This window comes from Anser cygnoides, chromosome 6 (assembly GCF_040182565.1).
Source record: "Anser cygnoides isolate HZ-2024a breed goose chromosome 6, Taihu_goose_T2T_genome, whole genome shotgun sequence".
NCBI classification, from domain to species: Eukaryota; Metazoa; Chordata; class Aves; order Anseriformes; family Anatidae; genus Anser; species Anser cygnoides.
The window spans coordinates 5,353,862-5,374,283 of NC_089878.1; the positions used below are offsets into that span (position 1 = coordinate 5,353,862).

The 20,422-nt window shown below is 38.6% G+C and overlaps 1 protein-coding gene across 6 annotated transcripts in view; it reads right to left on the reverse strand.

Annotated features, from left to right (window-relative positions):
* The window catches only part of MYO1B (myosin IB), a 185,761-nt gene that overhangs the window by 44,054 nt on the left and 121,285 nt on the right, over window positions 1-20,422 (reverse strand). For all 6 annotated transcript variants that reach the window (XM_066999045.1, XM_013187484.3, XM_066999046.1 and 3 more), the window contains 7 exons: window positions 18,065-18,159; window positions 14,729-14,833; window positions 12,094-12,140; window positions 9,684-9,747; window positions 1,847-1,945; window positions 1,395-1,498; window positions 648-795 (listed from right to left, as the gene is read on the reverse strand). In XM_066999045.1, the coding sequence (XP_066855146.1) occupies window positions 648-795; window positions 1,395-1,498; window positions 1,847-1,945; window positions 9,684-9,747; window positions 12,094-12,140; window positions 14,729-14,833; window positions 18,065-18,159 (662 nt within the window). The remainder of the gene's footprint in view (window positions 1-647; window positions 796-1,394; window positions 1,499-1,846; window positions 1,946-9,683; window positions 9,748-12,093; window positions 12,141-14,728; window positions 14,834-18,064; window positions 18,160-20,422) is intronic.

Sequence of the window (20,422 nt, forward strand, 5' to 3'; positions counted from 1 at the left end):
TGTTCTTATTCCCCAAAACTATTAGCTTTAATATAGGTCAGTGTTTTCCCAAAACAGGTTTTCTTCAACAGAAATGTCTCTCATCCATGCTCCCTCCCCCTCCACTGCCAAGCAGTTTTATTTATTTTTTTTTTAAAAGGCACAGCATGAGGAAGCAGGATCCAGTGAGTTATTAGCTTGAAAGCACGTTCTATTTGGATATTTCTGCAAAGAAACTTTTCTTCCATTTGTCACAGACTACTTTTCTTGATGAAGGGCTTTCAAATGAAAATAATTCAGCTTTCAAAATGTATCAACTACAAAAACATGCCATCAAATCGCCAAATAAATCTGAAACTACAGAGAGAAATACACTACTACTACAAAAAAGTCAAAATGCCTTCAATGCAGAATAATCAAGCAGTTACAGAAATGTAAAGTACCAATCAACATTTCAGAAGAAAGTGTTAATGTAGTGAAAAAAATCAGTTTTAGAATTTCAAACACAGAGCGATTGAAATTGCACAAAATTCAACCCCTATTTGCCTGTGGGTGAGTTTTGGAAACGATCTAATTTAATTAATCTAGGTATGTCTACAGAAATGACAAACTCCATAGTGACTTCAGACAAATTAATGTTTTCCCTCCCATCACTAATCTCATCTTACCATTTTTATCTTTGATTTTACTTTCATCTAAGCCATTGACGCGAGATTCAGGCTTAAATTCAATATTTCCCAATTTTAAAACTGCTGCCACCACTTCAAAAACAGACTGAGTTTCATGGTCCATAAAACCAACAATCTGCATGGCATTCTGGAAAGGAGACAGGCAAAATCATAAGATAAAAGAATCTAAATTCAAACAGAACCTACTTGCAAAATTCACCATTTATCCATATTAGCATAAATTAGAAATGTTTTATAAACACTTATGTTACAAAAACAAAACCAAACCAATATAATTGCTAGGCTTAGATAACAGATAAGCACATTTTTGAATATAAAAGGTGACAAAGGATCTGGTAATCAAGCTAGCATATCAGCCCAAACCACTTCCAGGATTCACATCAGACTTCTGAGAAGAGCTTAAGGGTTTTTTAAAAAGAAGTATTTTTTTTAGCCACTTAAGTTTATAACCCAGCCACATTAACTATAGGCAAATGAAGAGATACTGCTGTCTTCTCAGTCCACTCTGTTGCTCTAAAAGCAGTAACTTTAAGAATCTAAATTTGTACACATTGGATAACAGGGTCCCATTCTTCTCGCCCCTGAGTACAGTTTAAGCAAAAGCATCATGGTAAATCAGCTTGAGAACCATCTCACAGCCTTGCTTTTATTTCTCCTCCATCAGCATCACCTGGTTTGCAAAGCCCAGCCACTGCCATCACCTACCCAGTCCCTGATATTTCTTACCCTAACTGTTCTGAAGTTTGCAGCATCATCCACCCCATTTACTCTGGCAGAGTCAAGGCCCAGGTAGTTGTATCTGCTGAAGTCCCGCTCCAGCTTGAGTTTGCCTAATAAATCAAATAAAAATACCATTGTAACAGCATGCTTATTAGCAGCTATTTTACCCCCAGAACCAGTATTGTCAAGAACTATTTTTATTAAAAGGATTAAATTTTCTTTAAGAATCCTTCAAATACAAGCATTTTGGATAAGAATACGCTTTCTTCTTTGTCTGTAACACTTTGCAAAGCCATTTCTGACTCAGGTATCTGGATAATATCAAGCCATACATTTACTTCAGGTACCACCACAAATTTGAAAAATGAAACAGCATTGCATTTCCCACAAAACAAGGCCCAGGTGGAGCAGTCCATAAAGGAAGCTCTGTATCCAAAAACAACACGTCTCATACTTACAGAGGAAGTCTTCTGATGCACCAGACAATATCTGATAGAAAATATGAAAGTTTCTTTCACCTCTTGGCTGCTTAACAACCCGGGACTTCTCTAGCAGATCTGAACAAACAAAAGAAACCCCACAGGTCAGGGAAAGACCTAGCAAAACACTTTAATATGAATGTACTGCCCCATCTTTTCACACCTTATTGCTTTATCACCAGCAAACCAGAAGACAATAAATGGTAGGCATGTACAATATCACAAATTATCAAGTTAGGACGTATTTCTCAAATAAGTTATCTGAGCAAGGCCCAATGCGCTTCTAAATGCTGCACCCTACGAGCTACGAACAGAACTCAGGTCATAGGAGGAGATGTGCTCAAAAGACATCAACCGATGTAAGTACAACCACAAAACCAAGATTTGGTAAGAATTATTATATTAAAAAAAAAATACTGAAAGGCTATGCACGTGAAAGGAAGACTTGTGGGCTTGCTCAATACTTCCCCTGCATGGCTTCTACGATATCCAACGCATATTATACCATCCTTTTCCTCAGATTTCCATTTGTGCTGAAACTGATCCTGTTCAGTGCTATTGATCCCTGCTCCAGCCCCCAGGGAAGAGCAGCTGGGGAGCTGCTGCATCTGCTCCCCAGCTCCAGCCCAGCTCTGGAAGGGGACACCTGCCCTGAGGAGCAGCAAGAAGGAGAGCAAAGCAGCATCTGTTTGTCCCCGCTGCAATTAGCCAAGCTTAAGCACCTTCTGATGGAATAGGCACCAAAGACAGGGCTTCAACCCACGAAACTACACAAGCCTTAGGAGGCTTTGCAAACAAACTACAGCAAGACAGGATCAAAAATTAATTCCTGCTCTAATAATTAACCAGTGACAACAGTAACAAAAGTAGGGGAGTATTATTAAACTTCTAGTTGGCTTATATTAAGACAGTCCCCAATATCAGCTCGACTACTTCATTCCATAAAGACAATTGCCTGAGAGAAGCGTTTCAGATGCCACAGCAGGTGGCGGTGAAGGCAGCTCCCACCAAACAGCACATTGGACAGGGTGAAGACGGTACAAAGATGAATCTCCCTGCATCACCAAATGCGCTGGGTGACCAAGAACTTTAGACTTTTTTGAATAAACATTTGTGGTTTTGTAACTCAGTAATCCTACAGTTACTTTCCGTGGCCAATGATAAAGGTACACCTGAGCAAGTGGCTGTCCCATACTGCCAGCAGTTCATCTTTACAGTAGGATGGGGCAGGCTACAGGTTTGCGCTTTTGCTTTTCCATTTTATTTTTTTCTTTAATTAACAGATAACCAACACCTGCACTCTGGAGTACCTGTCCGCCTCTGACTTATCCTGAGGTTGGAACTCTCCTCTCCTTGATCTGTGGTTGAAACTCAGAGCCATCCACGCCTAACCCGACCCCCTCTCATGAATTAAAAACTTCTCAAAGGGAGAAGCTAGTTCACCATCCAAGTGTTAGCACAGGGGCCGAGAGAGGAAAGGCGAAGGTAAGGCAGCTCGGAGTCACGCTGGCTGTACAAGATCTTGAGCTAAGTGTCGGAGCGGATCGCTGCCAACTTTAATCTCAGAGAAATAAACAACTTCAGCTCCTGTGGTGGCTACACACACTTCAGGAAACGGCTGTATTTTCAGAGGATATTGAAGCAATGCAGTTTGCAAAGTGGTTTGGCTTAGCTGGGCTGAAAAACATTCTATATATAAATTGACTCAAATGCTGTCATAAAAGCCTAGCTACGCATCCTGGCAAAACATTATATGTAAGTCTTCTTCTAATTACATGCATGCCTTCAGCAGATTTAACAAACAGTTTTCTTGAGCGTATGCCTAATTTAACATCTTATGTTATAGGAATAGCTGTCTTGGATTTTTCACCACAGTTTATTTTATTTATACGATATATTTTTAGAAGGTTAGGTAATTAACAGCCAACCTTCCAAAGTCCCAATATTCCACATTCTCTCTGCCTTCGTAATTGAGGTTAAAAGCTCCAGAAAGCAGAAAGTCGGGTATTTTACCTTACCAAAGCAACTGCTAACCAGTTCTTTTTAAGGCTGTATTCCTTCTCTCCTCTTTGTCCACATGAAGACTGAAATCAGACTGGAAGCAAGTACGCAAACCATCTGAACTACTCATAGGAAACTTTTTGCTCTATTTTTTGTTTGCTCTATTAGCATTTTAATAAATCACATTTCCTTTAAAGCTAGGATTGCACAACCAGTAAGTTTTGTATTAACTCTCATGTGACTACAAATTGTGTGGATTAAACAACCAAAAGAGAAGGCACAAAGAGGCACATCAGATTTCTGTACACCGACACTTGGTGATTCCAGCAGTTTGCAGGGGTTATGTGTAGACAGATGGTGCTTATCTATACGAAAACACACACTAACAAAACAAAATCTCTATACATATTATATTTGTATACAAATTATGAAAAGGGACTATACAGAGCATACAGAAGAATATATGGTATATTTATGGGTTAGGTATTCCCTCTGCATTATACAGCAATGCTTCTGCTTGAACAGAAACATCTAGCCTGTTTTGTGTATCAAAGCTATGGTGAAAATTAAATTGTTTGGGAAAGGTCCACCGTGGAAACACAATTTATTTTCAAATTGCTGTTACTTCTCAAATAATACTGTTTGGACAGCAATTTACTTGGATGCCTCAAAATCCAGCTACAGCCCTCCGGTCCTGAAGATCATTTGTTACTCCTAGGTAACACTGTTGTAAAAGCTATCTGGTGTAAGCATCCTGCCAAACTGAACTCAACATAAAAAGAAAAGGGACTCATGCCAAATACTTCTGCAAACTATAACGTACAAATTTATGTTATTTCTTTTTGGTCACTTGCCCAATGCAGAAATATTTAGGATATGTATATTTCTCTAAATATACCAGAAATCAAATCAACATTCAAGAAAGGAATGAATAAACACCACAAGCGAAAAAAAAATTACACTACCTTGGTACATTCTGAATAATCTAGAAAAAGTTTATTTTGGTCATATCCTCTTCAGCTGGCCATTACCAAGACCCCTGCTAGCTATGGAACCGAAGTTACAGAACATTTTCTAGGCATGGAAGCTCATCTCTACAACCACGTTATGTTGAATCATGTTCTGTTTTCCCACCTTGATTCTTCAGCTGTCATCAAAAAAAGTTACTGATGAAAAAGAAAATACAGTAGTGGCTTCTCGGGAACTTTTTCATATTATTCCTACCGAGTTTGTAATAACATTCTCTTGAAAGAAGTGACCAATATTGGATCAGACAAAAACTACTGCACAGATAGTATATGCAGTGAAAGAAATTAAAAATAATAATAATAATAATTAACTAATCAAAACACTTAGGGTTTTCTTCCAAATACTTCTTAATTTAAGCAAGACAGTTGCCTAAAAGGTGACAACTGTGCTCACTGAAACACCAAGGGAGACACTGGGACAAGCTAAGATTATTAAAAAAATTTTTTTGAATTAAAAAACAACAACAAACAAACACAAGAATAAATCTCTCTCCAAAACGTCTACTTGTAAAATGCCTGTGTAATATTTCCCTGAGCAAAGGAACTGACTAAGAGCAATCACATAACTAAAATCAGCAGCCCAAGCTGTTGATTTCTCAGTAAAGGGTAATTACTTTCATCTTTTATACTGAACAAACAAGTTGGAAAGAAGAACAAGTTGTAACATAATCACTATCACTTTGCTAATTTGAAAAGTTGTTCGTTTAGAAACACATCGTAGGCTTCTTTCACACTGCTTTTGGAACAGATGGAAAAACAGGGTCTTTTTTTCATCCCCTATTGTTTGGGTTTTAAGTACACTGTGCTGGTTAAAAATGGCTTTTCAAAAGCAGGCGTTACATATACTGTACTTCATACGCAGCACTGTTATCTGCTGGTTAATCATTAAATCACAGAAGGGCTTAGGTGGATTAGGAAAGATGACCTCATGCTAAAAAGCTAGGTATCTTTCAGCAGGAAATCCCAGGTGAAATGAGAAAACGTAAAGCTTGCTTAATTATTCCGGGTAAGATATTGGAAGATCCCTGCTTTTGAAAAGATCTGAGTAACTGCCAGCGTGAAACATTTTGGACTGCACTGTGAAAAATTATTTCAACCATGAAATTTAGTGTACACAAAAATGCACAAAACAAACCAAGTGCACTCTGTGCTATGCACCGTGCGAATGTGGCACTAAGGTGTAGTGATGGGACTCGGTAAGGCTGGGTGATGGTTGGACTTGTTGATCTTCAAGGGTTTTTCCAACCTAGATGATCCTATGAACGTACACACACAAACATCATCTTGAGTACAAGACAGACAGCATTTCTGGATAAAGTCATATTTCACAGCTAGATAAGCTGTTGCAATTAACACCTAGTATTTTGCAAACAAACACACCCATCTTCAGTTGCAAGATGAGTTATTCTGTTATTACAAGAGAAAAAAAAGCTATTGTTCTCCTGCTCCCATCCCCACTAACACAGCAGTTTTAATAAAAGGAAAACCAGGAAGAGTACTGAAGGTTTCTGTAATTTATTTCCACAATATTATACCCAGGTGAAAGCAAGTTAACTACGAAACCCTCCAACTGCCTTTCCCTACAAGTGCTTTGGAAAAAGGCTTTGAGTGCGAGTGCTCACAAGAGCGTGTACTGCAGCAGCAGTACCCATACACCATGTGCCGGGGACAGGAAGGGAAGTCCCACTTGCTTCATTGAGACCAAATGCAAATGCCGTTTCCCTTGTTGTAAATGCTGGGGCCTTCACAGAAAACTAACAAAAAGAGAAGACTCGGGCTTAATAAATACTACAGCTTACTTCACCCTCATGCTTCAATTATGGCATTTGTAGGGTCAAACAAGTGCAACATGCTACCTAAAGCTGTTTTTCCTTTGTAGTCTAAGGGGAAAAAAGTCTTGGCTGAAGTAATATACTTAAAGATTGCATAAATCACATTCATCTCAAATTTTCCACTGTTGGCTTCTTTTTTTCTGATTGTACATCATTCAAATGCCTTACAAACCAGCGCACTCAGAAGCTGTGAGCGGCTGTGTAATGCTCATGTAATGAGTCTGTGTGTACTTTACACTGTTCAAACAAAAAATTATCTTTAGTTTGGGAACATACCAGTCCTAACTTAATAGGCATTACAAAACTCTTTCATTACAGTCCCCTCCATTTTATTATTTGCACTCTCACTTTACCAAAAAGGTTCACCCCTCCATTTAGGGCACATAAACATTTCAGATCTACCAGCTCCTACTAAAGCTAGTGGACATTTCCATTCACTGAAAACCAGACAGGACCCACATGCAGAAAACATTGTCATGATAATTTTGCCCTCTAGCTCCTTCCCCTGAGAGGTTCACTTGTAGGTGAACCCTTGTCATTATGGAGCAAGAGCTCATTGAGGGACACCCCAAGAATCGCTCACGGGAAGGTCACGATACCATCAATCACGACGTGAAGAGCAGATTGACTGGTCTCTCATAGAGACTCAGAGCATTTCAGACTAGGACAGACCTTTCAGACAAGACCTAATGGGTCTCTGTTGACCCCTAACAGCCTGATAAAATCTGTGGTGCGTTTTCATTAGCCTTCTTGCCACCAAAACACACCAGATGTTCGACACGTCTGCTTCCAGTCCCTCACCGCATGAAATGCGGCTCAGTGACAAACGCTATGACCCAAAAAGCCCACTAACTTCATTGGTGTTTGGAAACCAAGTTCATCAGATTCAACTAATAAAGTTTAATCAAAATATTATGGTATCATCTTCCCATGATGTTAACACTGAACCAACAGATGGTCCAAAAGCAAAGAATATTTATTAACAATCTAATCACACTTTCCCTTTTAAGGGTAGGAAACTTCAGCACTGCTTGACTCCCTACTTTATGAATTAAGATGGCAAATCCTAAATTTGAGCACAGCCAGAGTAAATTCTAAATGTTGTAGAAGAATTTAAGCTCCCACTAACTCCAGAATGGTGATTCACTAGAAACATTTCTTATCCAAATCAACGCAGTGCTGCAGGCTCTACAAGCATGGAAAAATCTAAGGTGAGACAAGACACTTGCTTTAAATTGTACAGAATCCAAACCAAGTCTTAAGAGATGGATGGACTATAAAGTTCTGTGAACATTAAATCAAAGACTGTATATATTAACACCCAGCTACAGGAGCTCAGCATTTACCTGAGACTTGCCCTATTAGTATAGAGTATTTCATAGTTCAGTTAGTATCATTTTTCCACAACAGGGTTTACACATAAGGTCTCTTTACATTTAATATTCATCTTCTTGCTCTTAGATGCTTATTAAACATGAGAAGACAGGGGGAATGCTTAAAATAAGCATCTTTTAGGAAGATTGAAAAATACGTCTGCCTTTGATTATATATGTCATCACATCATTATAATTACACGCAATGTTATAATTACAATATGTTAGGATTTATAAGGCAGATAAACTACAGAGTAACTCTTTGGATTGCCTTTTGATATGACAGTATGGTAATTACATGACTCAGCACATTATATTCAAAGACAAACTGCTGAATGTCCACTCTGCAAAGCAGAGTTCACTTTTATGTCTCTATTCTGAATGAGAAGTACAAAAAAAAAACCAAACCAAAACAGCCTGCTGAAACCTTTTTGTCCAAAATTAATTATTGATGAATACACTGAGTGTATTTAGCTTCTAATTTTATTGACTGCTGAATGTCAAAGTTAATAGATAGCCATAAACACTTAAAGAATGACTGCTTTGAGTTTCAAGATCTACTCCATCACAAAAATAATGCTCTTTAAGGCCCATCTGCAAAAGGTGATCTGGGGAAAAAAGAGAAAGAGAGAAAGAAAACCTTCACCTTGAAAGATTAATTATTTCACAACCAGTAAAATGGCAATGGAATCAGAAGTCAGCCTTTAGAAACAGTGCTGAATTTGGCCGAGTAGGAAGAGAGGTCGAAGGCAGGTCAGTTACACCTAGTATAGTCACTCCCTGCCCTCCTCCACCCCTCCCCTTTTTAAAAATAAGGAAAAACAAACAAGCATGGCTTTACATAGCACAAAAGAACAATTTCTTTAAAAAGCTGCACTTAAGCTCTAGAAAGAAAAGCAAATCAAGGCATCCTGAACTGGCACTCACTCCTTAGTCTCGTCCTTTCCAACTGGTTAAAGAGCTGGCTGAAGTGTCTGCATTGCTATAGATTTCCTAGCAGCAGCCTTACTTCCAGCAAGATATTCTGAGGCCACCTTCCCCACCCTAAACTCAACAGTTTTTTATGCTCTCATACTAAGCCTTTTCCTGTACTGTGAGGTGCATTAAAATTAGCACAGAATGCTTTGATTTCAAGTAAGCACAGCTACTCCGTGCTGATCTCCGGCATGCTTTGTGTGACTTACTAATTATAAAGCAGCACATCTCCAATATCATCTGCCATCCATACACAACCCATCGAATCACGTAACATGACTGAGCCCAGGGATTCAAGTATAAAAAAGACTCATATACCCTTAATCCTTCTGCTACCAGCTTCAGAAGCAACATATGGACCCATGCATCTTACTCATTCCCCTTTAAAACAATACATTGATCGTTCAAACTTATTTCAAGTTGCTTTTCACTTACTCTCGTATACTCTACTCAGAACCAAAACAAAGTTAAAAAGCAGAATTTATCACATAACGGGGACTGATTCAATTAGACAAATGCGGCTATTTTTTTCAATAGTTGAACCAACTTCCTTTTAGAACAAAACATTTGAAGCTGTTAATATGCTGAAAGCAGGAACAATACTCACAGTTACTTATAACTCCTCCAAGTGGATCACCCTTGAAATCAAACTCAATATCCATGTATTTTCCCTGTGAAAGCAGCATAGTTTAACACTGTAAGTTCTGTTTAAGAAAAGCTCCCTGAGACAGTTTTAACAGTTATTTGATAATTTTTCCAGGCTAAAAGAGCAATGTGGCAACCTCCTGTGCACGCTATCAGATTTTGAAAAACAGAAAATGATTCAAGGCTTCTAATTTCACTATCACAGATGAAGATTTTCATGACAACTGCTTTATTCAAGTCTATAACGCAACCCAGTAATTTGCTCACTTGATAAGCAAGACAATTTTGTTGGTTATATCAAGAAAACATAAATTACAGAGACTTTCACCCGAACACTAACACCACCAAACAGTATTTGTGGCCGCGTAGGCATTGCTACGCTTATTAACGGAGGAATGCAGGAAGAAATTATGTCCTAGCAGACTTATTTTCTCAATGCAAAATCTTCCTGGAGCATGAATCAGAGCACTTAGAGGCTCGCCACTCGGTCTGCCTTGAAGGACCGGCTGGCAGCGATTACAGCTGGTAATTGCGGGGTGTCTGTCCATCGGTGCGTGCCTGCCCTCTGAAAGCGATAGATTTTTCCCGCTGAACTCTCTGCCTCGTAACTCAGGAGACCAGAGGCAACAATTAGCAGGCTGTCACCACAAGAGCCACTCTGCTGTAGTGACGCCGTGCATTTCCTTGTGCGACTTTTTCCGCATCACGCTGCTCTTTGCATCGTTTTAACTCACATGACGAGCATTCAGCGTGGCAGCAGCTATGTTTAACAGTGACAGAATGGACAGATCCACGCTGTGAGTGCAGCTCACACTGGCAATGAAGTTTAGAAAGATAAAAAGTGCTGGTAGGAATTCAAACCAATTCCCCAAGCCACGCACAGAAATGATCTCACCATCCTCTGGTGCTTACTTAACAGAGAACAAAAACAGTCTATTGAAAGAAGCCTTGTGTTTATCCTTCCTTAGTGTATTTAGGAAGAGATTTCTTTTTTTTTTTTTCTTTCTTTTTTGATTTTAATTGCAGAATATGAAAATCAAGCACTTTACACGGACTGCCTCAAAGATATTTTTTTAATTTACTGGGTATTTTGTCAAGATTGGCATATTAAGCTCCAACTTAAACTCCAGTCTTCTCCTGCTGGCAGCTGAAGCAGACTAGACAGGACAATACTTGTACTTTCATGTTTGAAGTTCATTCTGAGCTGATTCAAATTTTCGAGATAAAGAATTAAATCAGATAATTAAATCTTAATTTCCCAAGGACTGAGCCAGCTGGCTGTTTCCAGAAGTATTTTTAGCTTCGCGTTTATAAGCAAGGACTTGAAACGCGAAATACTAGTTGGTTGCACTTTGCCCTGGAAAGACTCCTGCTTGCACATGCCACCTCTTCTCTTTGCTGTCTCCTCCTCCTTTCCACAGGACGTCATCTCTGACAGCTGAAATTTTTCTGTCTCTTCTTTCAAAACCTTTTTTCTGCAGCGCCTCACATGTTGGCCCTAACCTTGCTTCCATGGATAAGCGTGCAGGCCCCATGACAAGCTCTGCTCGCAAGCAGGGGCAATTACTGCTGCAGGAATGCTCGCAGCCATCCCGAAACAGCGACGCTGACCCTCCAGCATTGCAGTGGAAGGGCAGGGAAGTCTCCCTTTTTGGAAAAAAAAAAAGCCATTCCTCAGTGTTGTCATGTCCCAGGCTTTTATCCATATGCTTTTTCTTCCAACACACTTTTTCATCCACATATCTCACTCCCTATGACTTCACTCAAGCGAGCAAATTACAAAGTTGCATTGAGTCTTCTGATTTTAGCAGCAGAAATTGTGAATGCACACTTTTGAGTCTCCCAACTCTAGCTTCTCCCCGCCTCCAACTGTCAATTCCTATAATTTCACATTCAGTTTCATGCTAAATCACCCTCAATTCAACCAGTTGATTATAAAGAATGTAAGCAAAAAGGCAACATTACAAATATTTATTTAACAAGTAAAGGTGTAAACACAGGTTGAAACACCAGAGAGGTAAAACTAGAACCTCAATTAGGAATTTTAATGAAAAAATGTACGCATTTAGTTGGAAAATGAGATCACACAGAAAGATCAACCTTCTAAACAGGCCACTTGTGAGGCACACGGTCACTGACATTAAAGCCACCAGTAACAGAAAATTAAAGAATCCAGCTGTGCTGTATTTATGTTTTCATCTGGTCACAGATTTTTTTTCTCCTCGGACAACTACAAGAATGTTCTCTTGCCAAATTATTCATTCACTCTGTGATGGCTGATACAAGCTAAAATAGAAACAGCGAACAACTTAACATGTTCTCCTCTATTCCTCTGCAAGGAGTTCAGATTCAGCCTTGGAGAAAATACTTACAAATCTAGAGGAGTTGTCATTCCTCACTGTTTTGGCATTTCCAAAAGCTGGCAAAAGAGAAAAACAATTAAGACCAAATCTACCAGTAAAAAAAAAAAAAGAAATATTTTAATGCAATAATATTTATGACTTTTCATACATTTAAAAGAATCATAAACTTCTGAGATACAATAGCCCATTCATTGCAGAGATATCAGTCTCTGCATATAGACTAAGCGTGACATTATCTCAATCAGGAAAACACCTATGGAAGTCCAAAGGAGCTTTATGCTGACACTTCATTAACAAAAGTGAAAGAAAAACATAAGTGAAATTGTTCCAAGACAAAACTGCACCTGCATTTACCACACATCCTCAAGTCTGAATCATCACATTTAAAATTAATGATCCAAAACGCTCAAACGGGCGGCCACCAGCTCAGAACATACACAGGACAAGAGGACAACTCAAGCTCTTAAGACCACATATTGTCAAAGCTCAGTAAGTCAAACAGGAGCATGTCCCCTGCATTAATAATTAGCGCACTCCTACTGCAACAGGAGACTTTATTTATTGCCAGTATTTATTTATATAGCATATATATTTTCAAAGATCAAGTCAATGTTTTTTGGATAGAAATAAATACATGCTTTTAGGCTTCAACAAACTTGCATGAGTAGACTTATTCTTGATCAGAGAACTGGAGCCAAAAGGAAAAGTTTCTTTCTCCTGAAGGCCAAGGATAAGTGAAAGAATTGTTTTTAAAATCTTTATGCCCTGCGATAAATCATCTTTTCAACAACCAAATCTCTGAGCTGCATTTTCTTAAATGCAGTGCTGAACAGTAGAGTCATTTATAACCGCATAGAATCAGACACAAACGTTCCATTATAGAGCATGAGACACGTTCCTCAGTTTTCCTTGAAGTTCATTGTTTCTGAAAGTTAATTTACAGTAGCGACTGTAGTTAAAAAAAAAATAAAGAATTCCCATAAGATAAATGCTGCATATGTAACGTTTATGCCATTTCCTTGCACTGCAGCTTGACTGAAGCAGAACTACGTAACCAAAGGAAAACAAATCTAACCACAAATGCTTAATTCCTGTCTAAAATATATATAAGTGGCCGGGCTTGCTCAGCAGCCTCCTGGAATAATCCAGTGTCCAAAAAGCCATATAAGCAGTTACCACAGCACCAAGTGGAACAAATAATATCTTAAAATCTTAAGGTACCTTTCTGTGAGCTTACAGTATTCCTCTTGCATTAAAACAAAGATTCATAAACTAACAAGAAATCCAATAAATTTGGCAGTCCAATCCAGTAAATTTGGCATTTGAGGAGAGCAACCTCACTTTAGCAAAAAAAGCTTTCATAGTCCCCACACTATTTCTGTCTATATCTGAAGCCTGCCTTCCGGAACCGGGATAAGAGCAGCACAGCTCTTCTCTGGGAACCCAAAACCACAGAGAGCTGCAGCCCCCCATTCAGTCTTAAGGGGAACATACCTGATCACCAAGAAAGGCCTATCCTGCATTTTTAGCAGTCTTTAAATTTTAATATTTCATCCTTTGTTGTAATCTCTTGCTTACAACTTGTGTTTGGTGTACAGCCCATGAACGTGTTTTACCCACCCATTCATCGCTGCTCTCAGCCTACTTTGGCTTACCCTTCCCTCTTTTTTTCTCTTGTTCCCACTCATATAACGAGTGCTTGGTATCTGTAGACTCCAGATCCTTACACATGTATATAGATAGCTAAACAATAAATAAAATGTTGACCGTCAACAGTCTGACAAGCACCGTGTACCTTCTGACCCTAGTGCCACATCTTTGTACAGCAGTTATGAGAATATGTCTCAGTAGCTTAAAGAACTGTGGAAAAAACCACGCCAAGAATCAACACAACAGACCTAAATAAGTCAGCACTAACCAAGGCTCTTCTGAAGGCAATTATTAGACAATGGGACAAAACTGCAAGCTTTGAGGACCTTACAGCCTATCTCCAGGAAAAATGAAGATCCTGTTTCTGGCAGCCAACCACTTCAAATTGACTAATTAAAAAACAAAAATCCAGACAATCATAAAGTCCTTGATGGGAGAGCAGGAAAGGCAGTTGTCAGGAAGACGGGCTGACAGAGGCACCAGACCCAGGGAACAATAAGTACTAGGGAATAACAGGCATCCATATGGATTGGGTTAGTTTTTACTAAGATCTATTTCTTTACCTTTTTTTTTTTTTTTCTGAAAGAAAAATAATGTTTTACAGAGATTGTTTGTTTACTAGGGACTATAATAATATAATTTAGAAGGAAATGAGTCTGCGGGACTGAACTGAAGTTGAATCTCTTGATACAGCAAGAATCTTCAAGCCAGGATTAAGAAAGGGTACACCCTAAGAGAGAAGCAGGAGTCTGGGAGATACGACCTAACTTCCTAAGCTCTCATTTAGGAAGTGAGGGAAACAATTTTGTTTTCAAGACAACCTCTCTGTAACTGAATAACTTGTGTCTGTCTTCACAGACAGCATTTTCCATGGTTCTGGACACCAAGTAAGTACAGAACAACAGCAGATCTGGTTTTCAAAGCCAGCTCATGGGAGAAGCTGATACATGCAGAGGTAATACAGTCAGTCGTACATGCTCTAGGAGAAACTTACCTTCAAGAACTGGATTTGACTGCAGAAGTTGTTCTTTTACCTGGTTAACCTCTGCCCCCTTGCCACACACTGCAGCTACATATGACATGACAAGTTTGCTTGCCTCTGTGGGGGGAGAGCAAAACAAAACAGCAGTAAGTATTGACAACTGGTCATAAGGGGATTTGGAGACTTGATCTCCATCACGTTTTCATCACGCCAGACAGGAATCATAAGCACATTTCAAGTCAGCTTTCTTCTCCATTGCTGGACCACCTGGAAATGGTGAAAGAGCTCATCCTGCCACGAGAGCCCTGCCATTACACCAGTTGACTTAAATACCTGGAGTCCACCCAAGCTAAAGAGGCCACCAGGATATGGCACACTACAGCTACCTCTTCATTTAGCCTCCGTAGTTAGGAAGGAAAACAATCTGTAGCTAATATGCTGGAATGTTTAATCTGAAGGTTTCAGCCTGAAAAACTAGGCCTGAGCAGTTTCAAGATACAAAATTCAATCGGTTTACATCTGCAGATACACAATAGCACAAACGTAAGCACACAACATACAATGCTATACATATGTAATTACAACTCAAAGTAAACTACAAGTAAATAAATAATGGCAATTCAACATTGCATAACACCACACAGCCTGTTTCAAAGTATAAAGTTTAGAGTAAGTAGAGACTTCATTTAAACAATGAAACTGTGTTCAAAGTTTATACCTTCAAATAGGTCTGGAACAATTTTTGGACTCCAGGCTGGGTTCATATGGATGTCAATCACCCAAACAGGAATGAATATTTCTGATGGAAAAATCCATCCAACCCTTATGTTTTTGCTGGTTAGGACAAAGAGCAGCTGAGAAAGGATTCTGTTTATAAACAGAGTCTGTCAAGTTCATGTGACACAAGACAGTGAAAGTTGAGGCAATATCAGCTGACGTACAGTGTAATGACTAGCAGCTGGAATCCCTATCAGCTCAACACAATGGTCATAAAAAAACATTACTTGGTATTCAGAGATCTGTTACAAATTTCAGGGTTTCATTTTAGGAAAGAACTGAAAAACAAGTTATCCCTTGGATTTTGATTCTTTCCTATTTAATCAAATTCGTTTGCCAGCATTAAATTGCTATCCTATATTGCGAGGAATACAGAGCAAACCTGCAACACAGCAAGCAAGCAAGCACAACTCCAGGGGTGTTCATGTGGCTTCCCATCTCCCTTAACCAAGCCCAGCTCTCATTTCTGAAAAACCCTTCCCTTCAGAGCTTAGAATTACTAAACTACCTGATTTGAAACATTTGCTAAAACAGCCAAAATCTCTAAGGAGAGCTACTCAATCAAAGAGACAAGAAAGCACTGAAGCAGCAAATAAGCAATTATAAAATAATATGCAATAGGAATATATACAATGGCCTCAAGATAGGCTTTGAACATCACTGAAAGAGAGAATAAAGGCCCTTTCTTTTATTAGGAACTCCGCTTCATTGACTAAAGACACCAGGAAGTGAATCACTGCCTTAACATCTAAAAACATCTAAATACAATGCTCATTCTGTTAATGTACCATGTTTTCTCGCACAATGTTCCTGTTACGATCAATTATCAATATAAACAAGCTGTGAAACAAGTTAAAAAAAAAAAGGAAGTGAAATAAAGAAAACAATTGGAGACAGTTCAGATTCAATTCTCCCAGCCCAAGCATGTCAAATGTTCTGGCTACCAAAAAACATGTTTTAAAACAGAGTTTTATTGGATCTGTACTACCAAGTTTCTTCAGCTCCAGGAATTTCCTTTACTGTCTTCCTTTCTCTTTACAATGGAAACCTATTCTCAGCTAATAGCCCCATTTCAGCAACTATAGTTATGTCAAATATTAAGGAGAGAGTATTACAATTTCTGAGTCCATTATTGTCTTGAATGTCAAACCATGCTCTTACATTACTCTGTACTAACCTTTACAAAGAAGGAATAATTCAAATCATGGCCCATATAGCTATGAGGTTCTGACTGCGTTCAGTAATTTTATATACAAATCTGAACCTACCAGAATCCTCTTTACAAACAGAGAACTTCAGAAACTCAACCACTCCTAAACCCTTCAACTGAATAAATATATTAATAAAGATGAACTTCAACTGCATGATAACTCACTGTTCCTGAGGAAATCAAAAACAAGAGAGTTTTGGTACAGAACTCCTTTCTAATGTCTGAACTCCTAGACAGAATCCATAATAACCATATTAATAAGAACTTGATTATTTTAATGTATACTTTTACTGAACACACATGCATTTGTATGTTATTGAACTGGGGAAAAGGATTAAATTACAAGAATTCAAGACCTCTCAACTGGATGCCACCAATCAAAAAAGGAAAACCAGACATCATTCATGGAAAAAGGAAGCCAAAAGCATTTATCTCAACACTCTAAAGATGAAGTTCGTGCTTCAGATTTTCACTGAAAGCTTGTAAAGCAACTTTCTGTTACACATTTCAGTCTTGTTCAGCATAAGCAAAACTTCACATTTTCTCAGATTCAAAGAAATCTCTTAAATGACATGAAAACAGATGTATGCATTCCTACCCACCTTTTGCAAGTCAACTCAGTTTTAAGCTGTTGTTTCAGAAATAACTGTTCATTTTTTTTGAGTGTTTTTTGTTTTTGTTCTTGTTTTTTTACCTTTTTAAAGTCATTCTAAAGTATTCTGCAATTATGCAATCCTCACCTGATTTCCACCATTCCAGTTTTAAAATTAGCAGTAATTTTCAAGATAATTTCAGTTTTGCCTTAGAAACACAGTGTTCTGGTACACCAGCCAACCTTAGAGTTGTAGCTCAGCACAGCACACAGAAGACTGATGAAATTTCCAAAGTAATCAGCTACTGCTATTTATCTTCCTTGGGTAAATGGTATAATCCAGCTTAAAGGTATATATTTATTAAAAGACATGCAAAAGCTTCAAAGGATTGCCTTGCAGTCTAGAACAGCAAGAGCATTCAGTTTGCACTGTCTTCAGTGTTTTTCACGGGGAGAGCCTAAAAGTTTTCAGGCCCTTGCAATACTCTATCACAAACCAGCATTAGTGTAGCATGTCTTTGCATAATTATAGCAATACCATATTAAAACGTGACAGGACTACAGGACTACATCATGGCAACAATGTGAAAAAACCTGAATTTATGGAAGATCACTCAGACAGCAACATGCATGACGGCCTTCATTTTCTGCAATGGCCAGACACAAAAACATACTAGTATCTCTCAACTCTAACAGCCTCTAGTATCACTTTGCAAAAGAGTCTGAAAAACTCTGAATGCTTTTGAATGAGATCAAAGCTGTCTATTACCTGTTTTACCAGCTCCACTCTCTCCTGTAATAAGAATACACTGGTCTTTGTCCTGGTCCCTTAAAGATCTGTATGCTTCATCTGACAGAGCAAAGCTGCAAAGTAAGAAAGAGACAATTAAGAATTCGATAGCACAAGTAGCAACAATAACTATGATCTGTCCTCCATAACCAGGCAAAAAAAAAAAAATACAAATCCAAGCACGTAGTGTTCTGTAAGTGCTGAAGCTTTCAATTTTCAGAATACGAAGACCCATGGAAGTAAAATGTATACTTTAGCTCAGTGGTTTATTTAGACTTTTCTCCAGGAACAAACATGCAAAATCTATCTTGTAAGTTTTCATACAGATATCAAACTCAAAACAAATTCAAAACTGGGAGGGGGGGGAGGGGGGAAGTATTTAGGTAGCATTCTTCAATGGACAAACTCTCAATGCAATGAAACATGTTCTATCTTAAGATATTATGAGAAAGAAAACTGCAGAATGCTGAACACTAATACCATAAGCTTCAATTTCTACTTTGACAAGTACAAAGAAATCTCAGAATCTTATAAAACATTTTAAGCATTTGGGGGCATTGTTGGACTTTTGCACAAATACACAGAAGCGTTTCCCAAAAAGTGTGTTCTATTTTGCCATTCTATTCTTTAATAGCAAAATTAAAGAATATAATAAGAATCAACAGCTTTCCTGCACTGAAAACGCCTTTCTATGGAAAACAGGACATCGAGAGTCTGAAATACCTGGGCTGCCATCTGAATCCAAACGTGCTTCATCACCACATGGCAACATATGTTTTGGAGAAATACAACTATGTTCTATTTGTTTTTTTATTTCAGTTGTCATTTTGAGCCAGAGAACGAGTAGTATTTATTTTGTTTCAGCAGCATTTTTTTCAGTTAAGGCACTAGGACAGCACTAGGACCCCTTGCAAAAACTTAAGCACTACCTGAGAAAGGACTTAAAAGCATAATCCACATAGAAGGGCACACTTGCATTAACCAACTTCAGGAAATAAATCTGCTAGTAAAACACGGCATATTTTTACATGAAATGAACATCCATTCAGCATAGCAAGAGCTTTGTTAGATTACTGCACCTAGTAAAACATTGGGTGTTTGTGTATATATAAAATTGGATAGTGTTTATTATTTACAGTAAATAAACCATGGTTGAAAAATATAAATGAACTCTCAGGTCAACACAAAATACATAATGGTTGCAGATCCAATGCATCTTTTAGAAACTTGATTATTCTGTAACAGCTCAGGAGCTTTGCATTCATCTGACAGCTGCAAATACATAAACGTAGCCACATGGAGTTTTCACAGGAAACCACAGCCCCCTGATAAAAAAAAAAGCAAGCTCTGTGTCATGAAACTAGTTGGGGTTTGCATGGGCAAATCAATGTAAGTAGTGACCCACGATGAGCTTCTTTTGGAGGCTCTACTGCTGGAGCTTGAAGCTCCAGACACTAAACCAACATACGTCCAAGTCAGCTCATGCCTATTTCTTTCTGGTAACACTGTCCCTCAGCTCAGGCAGTTGCTCTTCCTTCTGGCTTCTCTTCCCCAATAACTTCCTAAGAACATGTCACGATGTTCCCAGTTCGTTGCCATGTGCTCCTCCATCATCTCCCCTGCACCACATCTGTCTGTCCGGTTGCATGAGCAACCCGGGGCTCTGGCTCCTCCAAGGCTTTCCTCACAACTTGCATTGTCTCAGGCACTGAGCTGCAATCCTTCTCTGCACAGCTGGGCTAGCCATTTAACAACCACTAGCAAAGGTCACCACTCCTTTTGATACATTTACCATTGAACCAGAATTAACTCTGATCTCTCAAAGCTTATTAGTGCTATGGTGATTGAAGCATTTCAACTCAGTAGTTCAACCAGAGGTGAAAATGTGTTTACAAGAAAGTAGCAGGCTGTAATGCTTTTAGTATTACAACAAATTCAGTTTGTGATGTGGCCAACTTGCTAGAGAACTAAAACTAGAGAAGAAAAAACACAAAAACAAAAAAACTCTTCGGCTGCTGAGACACCATGACACAATTTCTGGCATCTACTTTACTGTCCAGCATCCAAGCTACAGTAGCAGTAACACTTTACCAGACTCTCTTACAGGACGTATTTAGGAAATGAATGATATATGTTGAACACTGCTGCAGATAGACTTGTAAACTGACGAGCACAATGCATGGTGTTCAGTAAAGCTTATTCCAGCACACGCTTATTTAACTTCAGTCACCGTCCTTTCTGCAAGGAAAAAATAATAAAAAATAAAAAGCAGCAAGATGTAGAGGAAAGAAATAAAGCTACAGGGGGCATTCATGGGCCATGCGAGAGACCATTAAT